At 47.9% G+C, this 13,274-nt stretch overlaps 1 protein-coding gene across 29 annotated transcripts in view; it reads right to left on the reverse strand.

Annotated features, from left to right (window-relative positions):
* The window catches only part of Kalrn (kalirin RhoGEF kinase), a 582,551-nt gene that overhangs the window by 109,874 nt on the left and 459,403 nt on the right, over positions 1–13,274 (reverse strand). For 3 of the 29 annotated variants that reach the window (XM_021640286.2, XM_021640283.2, XM_021640284.2), the window contains exon 1: positions 276–520. The exons of 22 other annotated variants lie outside the window; for them this stretch is intronic. In XM_021640286.2, coding sequence (XP_021495961.2) covers positions 276–360 — 85 coding nt within the window. In that variant the 5' untranslated portion in view covers positions 361–520. Of the gene's footprint in view, positions 1–275; positions 534–13,274 lie in introns of those variants that run through there. 4 more of the 29 variants (XM_021640287.2, XM_021640285.2, XM_021640278.2 and 1 more) reach the window with 3 other exon arrangements.

Here is a 13,274-nt window from a genome sequence, read left to right on the forward strand (position 1 = left end):
ATCTCGAAGCTGGAATCTATATGTAAATGAGCACTGAACTGTGCCTCCTCCACCAAGTCCCTCTTCTCAGTCCATACCCACATCCCCGGCGTCCAAAGTCTCTGAGAAGTAACAGCATCCCCAAACTGCAACTCACACACCCCCCCCCCACTTCGCCCCCAGAGCGCGCGCGTTCGGCTGCCTGGGAAACTGAGTCCAAGACGGTTCGCAGCATACCCTTTCCCTCATCCCATTCCCTTCTCAGCCCCGCCAGCCCGGTTAAAGCGCCCACTCACCTCTACAAGGGAAGCAACAGCAACATTTAGCCAACAGCCAGCCCAAAGAGGGACCTCGGGTGTAAGCCTGATCGCCACCCTTCATGCTGCAGCGCGCCCCCGGTGCTCCGGCATGGCACGGGCGCCGGCCGGGACGAGAGCTCGGCGGGAGGAAACTTCGGAGCCAACCGCCAGCCAGGTCCCGTTCCCGCCCCGCCGTCCTCCTCCCGCACCCCGGTGGTGCTGGGACGCGCTGGGAGTTGGGCCACCTTTAGGCAGGAGGGAGGGGCCTGGCGGCAAGGGAGGGACTAAGGGGGCGGAGTTCCAAGGTCCAGCTGTTTGTTGGGGACGCGGCCAGCGGCGTCCCTGAGCCTTACGAAACACGCAAACACGCGTGTATGATTGTGGGTATCCGGCTAGTACTGAGAGCTTGGTCACCTAGAGCCCCTGCCGCAAAACAGATACTTAGGTGAGACTTCCAAAGGCCACAATAATCGGTTTCAGTTTTTAATACAGAGCTAGATGAGGTCAAAAAATGTGGAAGAGGGGCAGATTAGAAGATTCAAAACAATACTTTCTCCCTGTCTGGTTCCCCTCATCTCCTCTCTACTAAAAATCCCATTCCTGTTTTTCCCATGCAGCGATCCCTCACTTCCTTATCAGCTTTCCCATCAAAATGATGTGCAAAAGGGTTTGGCATAATAAAAACCGCAGTTCAAAGCTCACTTCCTTTCGTCACTGACTCTGTCTGACCTTAGGCTAGACAATTCACTTTTTTTTTTTTTTTAATCTTCAGTCTTCCCATTAAAACGAAATGAAACAAAACTAGATGGTTTTGGTGCCACATTACTGGGGAGACTGAGGTTGGAGGTTCAAGAGTTAAAGATGAGCCTGCGCGCACAGCAAGACCCTAGAATTGAAAAAGACACCCACAGAGGCTGTGTTTAATCATCCCAGGTGAGGGAATGTCCACACACAAAATTCAAGCACCTCTCCTACTGACGGAGGAAAGCTCCCATCCACTATTTCCTCTCTACTGTGATCCATGGATTTATCACTTTCCCCCTTGTCCCTGTGCTTTTCTCCTTTATGCCTTTTTCATGGTTCAAGGCCAAGCTTGGTGTCGACAGCACCCTCGAAGCGGACCTGAACAGCACCAGTTTGACCTTTCCAGGAATCACTACTGAACAAATCTTTCACAGTAGATTGCTCCCACTAGTTTTTGCCCAGCTTCAGGGGAAAGGGCTTGTAGGAAGGATGAAATAGTCATAAAGCAAGTCTGTTCCTTAGAGGAAAATAGGCTATGGACTAGAGATACAGCTCAGTGGTAGACGGTTGGCTTAACATATATAAGGACCCAAGTTTAATAGTTAACACTGGAGCTGGGTGTGGTGGCTTTTACCCTTAGCACCTGGATGAAGAGGCAGGTGGATCTTTGTGTGTTCAAAGACAGCCTGGTCTACACAGTGAGTTTCAGGACAACCAGAGCTACACAATGAGACCCAGTCCGGAAAACAAAGGTTAACACTGGAAAAAGGAAAGAAAGAAGAAGAAGAAAAAAAAAGAACCAAAGAAAAGGTGGCGGCTGGGGGGATGTTGATGAGAAGAATAAAAGCTAAAAATCTGATCATCCAGGGAAACAGTTTCTGCTGGGAAGAAAGGAGAGGGGCAGGCTCTTAGGAGTTACCGGGATATAGGGCTTCCAGCGTGAGCCACCACGATCAGAGTGGGGCCTTGTTTATCTATATGTGAAGGCTTCTGCCTCCTGGCAGCTGAGAACAGCATAGCTTAATGAACACCATAGCTAACCCTCATGGAGCATCCACACAGGCCAAGCAATTTCCTTCATAAGGAAACCCATTGATCTGACCAAACAACAGCAAAGGTTTGAGGTGACCCTGAGAAATAAAATGAACTGTGATACTTTAATGGCTTAGCTCTCAAGAAAAACTCTAAGAAGCTTTGTTCCACAGAACCTGTGGAACGTAAAGGCCTCCTGCCTCCTCTCCGATACTTCCCAGCCAGACCGCCAAGGCCTGCCAGGTAGGAAGAGTGCCGCTACCGTCCCCTCTGTCACAGGAAGACAGGGAAACGGCAGTTCCACTCACATAGCCTGTACTCGGGTATCCCCATTTCAACTTGATCTAGAATCATCTAGCAAACAGATGCGCAGGCATATCCCTAAAGGAGCTTTTAGACTGGCTTAAGTGAAGTGAGAAGACCCACCTAAATACAAGCTGCATATACCGAGCTCTAATCCAGATGCCAGGACCCTGGACTGAATAAGAAGGAGGCATTTGGGTGAGGAGCATTCATCATCCTCTACTTTTTTTTTTTTATCCTTGCTATTTATAGTCAGTCCCTCTACTTCTTGACTGGAGAGACAACATAAGCAACTGCCTCATGTTCTGGCTGCCATGACATCTCTGCCATGATGGCCGTACCCTAGAACTGTGAGCCCAAATAAACCTTTCCTTCCCTAAGTTGCTTGTGTCCAGTATTTTGTTATAGTTATCTGGAAAAGTAACTAATCTGGCGCTGAGATCGGTATTTTGTCTAAATACCCAATCGCCTCTTTTGATACTCTGGAACATTCTTTTCCTTTTGAAATTACTTTTAAAATATGACGCAAAAATTATATCTATCTCTGGGGTACCCTGTGATATGCAGCATCTTGATAGTGGTTAAGAGCTGCTTCCAAAGTCTTTTGGTGAGGACCTGGAGATGTACTCAGTGATAGTACTTGTGGAGCATGTGTGAAGCCTTTGGCTCCATGCCCAGCACACAGTTATTATAATAATAATAGCAATAATAATACATTTTTTTTCTTGATGAGTACCAGGTCTTTTTTAATTAAGTGTTCCTGTGAGCCTTTGTGTTAGGTGATATTGGACCATTTTTCTGCTGTGGTATTTTGCCAAAGACCAATGGCATCATCTTATAGGAACTGGCTTGCCTTAGAATGTAAAAGCCAGCTCTTACTTCAGAAATTGGAGTGCAGGTGGGCCCTCCAGAAGTCCTGTAGATGCAAAATAGGCCTGTGGACGCAAAAACAAACAAACAACAAACAAAACAAAATCCTCACATGTTTCCACTGGCTCTTATAACCCAGGAGTCCACTTCTACTCTCAACATGAAGCTGGGAGGTATTGGCACACATCTTTAATCTCAGCACTTGGGAGGCAGAGGAAGCAGATCTCTGTGAGCTAGAAGCTTGGACTATAGAGGATTTCCACGACAGCCAGGGCTAAACAAAGAAACCCTGTTTCAGATATTAGGAAAAAAAAAAAAAGAAGAATTCCTGCTGAAGAGTCAACAACAATAACCCAAGAGTCTCACTGTTGTCCTCAGTGGCTTCCAAGAACAAGGCTAGCCAATGCCTGCACCCAAGAGAGATGTCCTGAGCACCTCTAGGGTACTGATGTTGGCAACTCTTTATCGAGTGCTCACTTTGTTCCAGGCTCTTCCCAGCCACTGGGTCTGCCCGAGTGAACAAAATTCGTGACTTTAGAAGGTGAACAGTAGGCCAGACTCACCAAGAATACAACTTACTTAGGCACCTAACCTACCGTAGGGATTTAAGAGAAGAGCGGCCCAAGCTGGGGCAGCAAGCATAAGGAACTGCTTAGAAAACCAGTCCACTTGGTTTAGACTATGCACACGACTCTTTTCTAATAATGCCCTGACAACTCAGGACCCTGACCTGCGCCAACTATGCAGGTGCACACTTAAACAACACACTTAGTGACCGTTATTGATCTAGATGCATACTCTACTCCAAACAATGCAAACGATTCCTCCTTCCCTCCACAAGCATCAGATTTAGACAAATCCCACTCAGTCCTAACTGCAGCTGGGTTATGCCCGAATACAGGGGTATGAGCACTGACCCACTGAGACTGCTTTGGTGAACCTGCACACAGTAAGCCAAATTGTGTCCTCTCGGTGAGCTTTTCAGGAGGCCCCTTCATCCACCATCTCGGGGTTAGGCATGGTTGAGCATGCATGTGATAAAATTCAGATGCACTGTGGGGAGAAACTCGTGAAATAGAAAAGAGGTCATATGATTCATGCCTGCTGGTCAAAAGAGAGAACCATCCAAAATAGGTCCCTTCCTTTCTTTAGACCCTATCAAAATAAGTATCTGGCAACAGGGTCCTTGGTAGCCTCTACCCTCACTCATGTAGCCCACCATCATGTAGCTATAGCATCACGTGGTCCAACTCTTGACAGCACGGTTCTCTCTGTTCTGTACTTTGCTTTTGTACAAAGCTTCCTTGCTGCTTTGCAAAATCTGTACGGACCTTTATTTCAATGCCTCGACTAGGAGGCTGCGTGCAAATCTGGAAACACCTGGGCCTGACAACCAACAAAAGATCCTCTGGCCTGCATCTAGGGGTGTTGAGATTTTCAAGGTAACTTAGAAGGGATGATGGTGGGCAGCTTTACAAATCGTAGGTACTTTTTGCAGGCTCCCCAGGAGGTTCCAAGGATTGAAGGAAGATTGAGAACCATAACATGGCCAAGTCTCTCCTGTCAAGATTCGCTGACTTTGAGTGCATCTGAGCATCAGAAGGTCTAAATGCTCCCCTAGGGCTTGTCATGTGCTACAGTGCCAGAAGGCCACTGGTGAGCTCTGATGTGCATCAGAATAAGCCAGAGGGCGTGCTAAAGCACAAATTCCTGCTCAAGTCAAGTTTCTGCTTTCCTGGTGCGAGTGGAGCTCAGAAAGTTCCTCGCTGCAAGTTCCCAGGTGGTGCTGGCTTGGCACAGAGATTATAATGTGAGAACCACTCACGTGATTATTTCCCTCACTTATTTGCCAGCCATGCTTCTCTTTGTATTAACACATTTATTTATTTATTTATTTATTTATTTATTTATTTATTTATTTGTGAAGGCCTTCCTTCACAAGCTCAGGAACTGATTTTCTTTACCTTGGACAGGTTGTCTAGAACAAAGGCTGGCAAAGAGTGTGTTTTTTGATGTGGCTGACATCTTCCTCCTGTTCCTCCCCCGCTTCAGAGAGGAGCCCAAGCAAGGCCTGGGCTTGCATGTCAGTCACAGGTTCGGATGAGACTTAGCATCTGATTCAGTTTCATGCAATAAGCATAAACCTCGAGGGCTTAGCACGAACTCGGGAGAAAGCAGCAATCGACTTGCAGAAGACTAGACTTTGAAGTTGGTACAATGTCAGCCTATAGCATAGGAGGTTGGTTCTCTTCTAAGCAGGGAAGAAGCTGCATTGCAAGGACGCCAACAGAGGGAGCAGAAAACAGGGAGAGTAGAGGGAAGACAGGCATGCAGTTAGGGAAACTGACTCTTATTTCAGAGAGCTCTTTGAAAAGCTACCTGATTACTTGCAAAGTTCAGGCTAAAAAGCCCTTGAGCTGTAGCAGTATCTTTAGATTATTTTTAATTTGTGGCCAGATCTCACTCTTTTGTCACTGTCTTCAGTGATGATGGCAGTCTAAACCAAATAGGCTATCTGCCTACCAACTCACCAGTCTGTTTCACGTTTCAACCCCACTGTACCCAACAGGAACCCCGAAGTCTTCCTGGGTCTTGGCCCACAGATGTCCTGGACCACGGATTCCTCAATGCTAGGTCTGGCACGGGACACTAGTATGACTATGATTTCTTTCAGGTTAGCCACGGCCTTGAGTCCTACTGGGCTGTGACCACAGGCAGCTACTTGTCCTTTCTAGCGATACCCAGATGTCCCATTTCTTACTGTACGAATACCGTTTAGAGATTCAAAGGGCACAGGTTTTCTAGATCACAGTATCTCTCCATATTTCTTAGTGACAGCCCAGGTCAGAGAGATAATGGATAGCAACATCGCCCTACCTTGAGTTCTTTGAGAATCTTTGTTCTGTGTCAAGCACATTCAGAACACCCATTCCGCAGCTTCCCAGTGATGTCCTCAGGCTCGGGGAGGCTGAGCACAGGGCTCCGAGTGAGCCCAAACACTGGCCCCACTTGCTCCATCTCCACTGTAGTCACTATAGATAGGTTCCAAAGCTCAGCAAAGGATTTCTGTGTAAAGCCAGGGTGGAGAAGCTCAGGCCCGAGACCTCTGTTTTCAAGAAGAGTCCAACTGTGTGTGCAGCTTAGGAACCACAAGCATCTTTGCTTTCTCCAACTCTGACGTCTGGTTCCTCTACCCATTCTTCCTCTGCTCCTGTTGTTGTTATTATTATCATCATCATTATTACTAGAAGATGGGAGTATTGCTGTGTGGCCCACTTGATCTTGAACCTTTGAGCTTAAATGAATAATCTCAGTTCAGCCTCACACATGGCTGGGATGACAATACGTGTGCCATGCCTGACATTCATTCCCAATGTGCTCTCTGATTGCTAGGCGCGTGTTCTTTAATTATCATCTTCACCATATTGATTTCTGACCCCAGATCTGCCTGACTACTGATACCAGGGTGGCTCATAACTTTCTCCAAGTGGCTTAGCTTCCCTTTGTGGCTGTAGCTTCACATCATAAACTCTTGCCTTTCACATCATAAATTCTTGCCAGGTATCGATCACTTATTCCACGAGCAATCTGGCCTTTGAACAGTTCCTGTCTTCCTCAGCCAGAACTCTTGGCTCTAGAACATGGTCCCTTGTTCTAGGCCCTCCCACTGAGGTTTGTAAGATGGTTTCTGTAACAGGTTGTAGAGCAGGGTGTGAATGGGAATCTATACAGAAAGCACAAGTTTAAACAAATACATCCCCCGACCAAAGACAAAGAAGATTTGAGTGAATTCTAGAAGGAGTGGATTCAATTCTTCATGATGGACAAAGAAACTGGAGATGGAGCCAGGCCTTGAGGTGCAGCTTTCTTCTTTACGTGGAAAGGGGAACGAAGATAACAGTTACCACTGGGCCAAAGCCCTCGACTTGAGAAAGGAGGTGTGATGTGTGTGTTTCTGAATTTAATTTTTAGAGCTTCAAGTGTGTCTTTTTCTCAAAACTATGCACTGTCCATGCGTGTGACTAGTCCCAGACGATTCCCTGCTTTAGTGGTAATAACTATGGAAGGAGTGTGGCTGCCGGGGTTACACACAGTGCTGTTCCTTCTCTTCACCTTTGCTTGACCACTGCTAATCCTGGGGGTAGCACTATCTGTCATGTGATGACAGGACTCCATGATGAAACCATACGGAGCCCATTCCACAGGACTCCAGCATCTGCCCTGTATGTGTTTTCCTGCTGCTTCTGCCCGCCTGGCATCTTCCTGCTTCTTCCTGGCTTTGTCACTCATCCAAAGAGGAGGTAAACACTACTTGACCCTGCCCAACACCCTCCTTTTTTTTTCAGTAAAGGACCTCAGATCCCCCTCTGGTTTGGGCCAGGCCCAAGGTAGTGGGTGGCCTAGGCAAACTGGCAGAGAATGGGGGATAGCATGGAGGACCTGGTGTCTCTGCAGAATGACCAGTGTTCTTATCCTTCTGTGGGGCTGGAGGCAGAGCTGGTGGTAGCAATGGCAGATTCCTGGAGATCCGTGCTGAGCAGCCTCTGAGCCGAGCCCAGGGGAGGGGAGGGAGCTATTTGTCAAAGTGAAAGGTGGCTGCAGCTAGAGTTGCTAAAAACAACCATTCCAGGTTCTATCCATTTCCAAAAATGCTCATCTGTAAGTAGGTCAAAGTGTTCCCAGAGGAGAGGAGAGAGAGGTGCAAGTCTATCGCTCTGACTGAGCTCCAGTTTAGGCAGGCCCATACCTGCTAAGTGTCCGCTGCCAGGTGGCCATTTAATTCCGACTGTCAGAGCCACATCCTCTCCCACGGGCAGAAGTAGCAGCCCACAGCTTCCTGGGGTCCAATGGTGCTGCCCTGATGTGTCGGGTGGAAAGTCAGTCTTGTAGAGTTGGAGTTTGAGCCAGTTCATTCAAGGTTTCCACTCACAGTCGGGGTTGAGAACCTTACCTCGTATTTCATCCTAAGTAAATGAGGGGTGCTTCGTTTCACATCCCCGAAGATCACCCAGCATGAGACAGCAGAGACAGCATTTCCTACTCTCATCCTTAGGCTTTCCTGCTAGGGCTTGGGCTCGCTCCCCCCCCCTCCCATGCTGAACCTGGCTCTTTCCATAGCCGTCCCACAAGGGTCCTTGGGTATGGTTTTCTTTCCTTCCTGTACACATTTACTGAGAACATAAAGGCCAGTCATGTGCTGGATGTTGGGGATCGAGCAATGACCAAAACAGTGGGAGAAGCTTACAGGAAGGAACTGAGGGGGAAAAGCTGATAAACGTTGATTGATGCGCCTGGTATGGATAAAGGAAACTAAGGCAGAGGATGCAGTGCACAGTGAGATGGGGAGGGTGGGAGGAGGGAAGTGTCCGGTGAGGTCAGGCACACACAGATGTGAAGGCAGTGAGGGGCAGGCCATCGGGTATATGGGAAATCTGGGGAAGCTGGGTGTTCTGGGAGGAAGAGCAAAAGCCGGGCTGCCGAGGTTGAATGTGATTGGCTTCAAGTGAGAAGCTCCGTCAGGCTGGTCAGGGAGAGGCAGGATGAGGTAGGTAGAATAACAGCTCCACCAAAGTGACACCCTAATACCCAAAACCTGTTCGTATGCCACCTCACGAGGTGCAAGGGCTCGGCAGATGTGACTCAGTTAAGGATTTGGACCTAGAGAAATTGTCCTGGGTTCTCCGGGGAGTCACAGTGCAGTCACAAGCATCCTCAAACGCCTGTGTGTGGTTCATGGAGATGTGACTAGGATGAAAGATCAGAGGCACATGGCGCTGGGCTTTGGAGGTGTAGGACAGGAACACGAGCCAAGGAATGCCGGTGGCTACAGGGGCTCTGGCAGAAACCAATTCTTCTGTGGAGTTTCTGATAAGGCAGCCCTCCTCACGGGTCAGCTTTAGCCAGCGCAGCTCATGTTGGATTTCTAACCTACAGAACAGCAGGCTGATAAACCTGTGATGTCTGAAGTAACAGGGTTCACGATCTGAGCCAGCAGTATCAGGAATCCAGCACACAGGCTCCTGGGCTGTCTCTAGACACGGAAAGGACTTTGTTCTAGTCAGTGAGAGACAGGAGGAATAAAAGTAGAGAAGGGTGTTCGGTCCTGCCCCTGTGAACTGTCACCTCGTGGTCTGCTGTGGACAAGGCCAGCGCTCAGTGTTCCTGTGGCTTACAGGGCCACGTGAGAACTAAGATGAATGTACTTAGTATCTGAAATGGTTTCTTGAGGTGGCTGTGGACCTCGTTGAGAAAACTAGACAACCCATCCCCACCGAAACGGCACAGGCAAGGAAAGGCAGGCTGTTAAGAGACGACGTGGAGGGCAGAGGGCTGGCATTTAAAATGGCCACAGTTGGTTCCTAGCTCCAAATCTTCAGATGTAAGTGCAGTTCCCAGCCCTCATCAAAGACCTCTCTCTGCGGCAGACAGAAACCATCACAGAAATCCACAACTGGTCAAAAGTGCAGAGAACAATTAATGCTGGCGTCCTTGGCCCCGGCCCATCCATCTAAAACACAACCCCTGCCCCTGAGGCTCAGGGGACATCTGGAAGAGTCTAAGAGTCAGAAGCCTGGAAGTCTTCTGTGAGACTGTGTCTCCTAGAAATGGCAGGGAAGCGACATCTATGATACCACAACAACATGGCTGCCTAACCAAGGTGGAACAATAACAGTGCTAATAGACATGCTCATGCAGAAAGAGAAAAATCTCAAGGAGCTCCACCTGTGAACACAGAACTACAGGTATTTAAGGACTGCTGAGAGAGGGGTAATCAGTCTTCCGCAGTACCAAGTGGTCAGTCTTTGTTGTGTTTATATATTTGTGTGTATATATGCATTTAACAATAATATACAAGAAAAAAAAGGCCATGAATTTGAGAGGGAGTAAGAGGAGGGAATATAGGAGGGGCTAAAAGGAGAGGATGTGGGAGGAGTTGGAGGAAGAAAGGGGAAATAATATAATTATAATTTAATCAAAATAAAAATTATTAATAAAGCAAATGAGCACAGCTGACAACTTAAGGGAACTTTTTATGCATGTCTTCAGGGCTAGGCTAAGGCTTAATGAAGAACTGCTCTCAAGGGGTGGGTGACAAGGGCAGGCAGTGAGAAGGGTCCTAACCACTCGGTCCTGCCAGGCGGCATCAAGAGTTTCGCTGCCGATACCTCTCCAAGCTGCCACAACAGAGGTCTAGAGGCCTGAGATGCTCTTGCCTTCTCTGAGCAATGAGAATAGGCTCATCTAAGCCACAGTCACTGCATAGTGTTCCCGGCTTTCTCTATTCCTCTAGGTGACGGTCCCTTAGTTAGATCCAGGTAAGGGGCGGTTGTGCTGTTTCCTCTCTGCACCATATGGATATCATGGGTTTACATTAGGGGCAGCAAGTAGCGACAGAATTGTCATTCGGCAGAAGAACGAAGGTCATAGTAGGTAGACATGAGTCACAGTAGGGAGACAGGGTGGGGGAGACCTTGATCTCCATGGGGGCTGCCAAGGAGAGAAGTGTTTTCCTTGGACAGCCCCATGCCTCCTGGTGGTGGCAGAAGCCCACAAAGCAAGGGTTGGGAAGAAAACCTGAGGCCTATTTAGCTGTGTGTCCTGGGTCCTCCATCTCACTGACGCCTGCGATCTTATTTAGAACACAAAGGGCTTAGACTGCAGGCCTTGGGGAGACAGTGTCAGGTCAAGTCCCTCTCTACATATTGGTGGACTAGGGAAAGGACCTCTCACAGGCCAGAAGCAGAGGCAGGGGACAGTGCACTGACTGACGTGATATTGAAAATCTTTATGGTGGACCCAGAAACAGAACCCTGGACCTTAAGACAGCACCGAAGGGGGTTCAGGCAGGAACGCGATTTGGCCTGATAGAGGTCAGAAGAGGCACCAAGGCGGAAGGGGAATAAGTTTTCACAGTCTGCTTCTGGTGAGGGATGCATGCTGGGAACTCTGCTGTATGAGACATGAACGCTGATATCCCAGGTCAAGGTCAGCAGCCTGGAAGCTGGACCCAGACTTTTATTATTTCCTGGGATCCTCATCTCTCCAACACATCTCACCATCTCTTTTCATTGCCCATTTCACACCATGGGAAAGCCTCCGGGCACATGGCTTTATTCCAGAGAGAGAGCCCGTGCACACGCCAGTAAGACCAATCACACAGCTGAAAAGGGACTGCTCCTTCATACTGCTTTCCCCAAGTCATCCAGGAACTCTGCGGGCCGTTGTCACCAGCTTCAGGGGTGGAAAACTGCCCAAGAAGACAAAGGACTTTCCACTCAAAATAAATGCCTTCTCTTTCCACATCCTGTCCTTTTGGACTCCCTTGGCTTCCTTGAGGATCAGGCTCTCCTGTTTCCAGAGAGGGCTATGAGTACTCTTTTAAGGAAAAAAAAAAGGTGGATTATCACACTTTAGCGGGTGTTATAAATGGTGGTGTTTGCCCATAACGCCAGGACTTGGCAGACAGGGGCAGGAGGATAAGGAGTTCAAGGCTAGCTTCTCTAAAATTTGAGGGCAAATTTGGGGCTAGCTTCAGCTAGTAATGTCCTATCTCAATAGACAGAGACAAAACCAGAAACATAGAAAACATGCTGATTGTCAATCATTTTTTACTTTAAAAGTAGCAAGTTTGTGTGATCCAATCTGATAAACTGTACCTCAAAGTGAAGATATTTGTTCTATGTTCGGCATAGTTAACATAATTTAAGCCAACTACTTCAAAGCACCACAGGTGCTCATCTAGTTTGGAGAAAACAAAACAAAACAAAAACAAAACAAAACAAAACAAAAGATTCTTTTTCAGAACTCTGAGAGGCAATTCAGATATACTGCAGAAAGGTAATACAAATGACCACTTCAGCCCAAACAGCAGTGTGAAGGACTGACTATTGTGGGTGTGCTCAGATATGAGCACCGGCAGATACTCAGAGTGGAAAGCCCTTGCCTCAAAGCCCTCTGTCTAGAGAACACAAGGTCAGAGTTCAGTGAGTGAGAGTCCAGCCCACGCCCAGGTGAAGGCTGGACGGCAGAGTTCCCATCCCAAGGATATCAAATAGGACCATCAATCCATAGACACAAATAACCTCTTTAAAGAAGTTAGGAGTGCTGGGTTTAACATGTTTTATTTGAAGTGTTTAATAAAAAAAAAGAAAGAAAGAAATTCAGGGAGAAAGCTGCTATGTTCTTAAGCCTTATGAAAGTAGTATTCAACATTTTAGAAATATTTATTTTACGTGTACAGGCGTTTTTACCTGCATGCAAGCGTGTGTCCCATGTGTGTGCCTGTGGAGTTGAGGGTGTAAGAGTCCCCTGGGAGTGAAGTTACAGGTGGTTGTGAGCCACCGTGTGGGCATTGGGAACCAAACTCGGGTGCTCTTAACCACTGAGCCATCTCTCCGGCCCCCTCACACCCAACATTTTCTATGTGGTGCACAGTACTTCATTCCAGAAGAAGATTAGAAGTAGACAGAGAGTGAGGATGGTTGGCGGGGTGGGGTGGGGGGAGGGGCGGGGGGGAGGGGCGGGGGGAGGGGGGGGGGAGGGGCGGGGGGAGGGAAGGAGAACGTGAGGGCCGGACAGGAAGTGAGTATCTTAAGCATGAGGACTTTCCTGGTAGCTGGAAGTGCACTAAAGACCAACGGTCTCTGGGGGTTTTCCTGTCATGCTTGGCTCATGTCAGGGACACTGCAGAAGGGGTCGCCTATATGTTAGAAGAGGGGCAAACTCATCATCTCCTACAACTCTAGAATCCCAGAAGCCCAAGAGATCCAAATCTCCCACGTGAAATTAGACACAACCAATAAAAGCCACCTACAGCTTTTATTCTATCATAAAAAGGGAGATTTTCCATTCTAACTTTTTTTTTTTTTTTTTTTTTTTTCCCAGACAGGGAACAGCCCTGGCTGTCCTGAAACTTTGTAGACCAGTCTGGCCTTGGACTCACAAATCTGCTTCCTGAGCGCTGAGATTAAAGGTATGCACCACCACTGCCAGCCTCGATTCTAACTTTCTATGCTGGAAAATAACCAGGAACTTCTTTCAGAATCC

Source organism: Meriones unguiculatus, chromosome 17 (genome assembly GCF_030254825.1).
Source record: "Meriones unguiculatus strain TT.TT164.6M chromosome 17, Bangor_MerUng_6.1, whole genome shotgun sequence".
In the NCBI taxonomy this organism is placed as follows: domain Eukaryota; kingdom Metazoa; phylum Chordata; class Mammalia; order Rodentia; family Muridae; genus Meriones; species Meriones unguiculatus.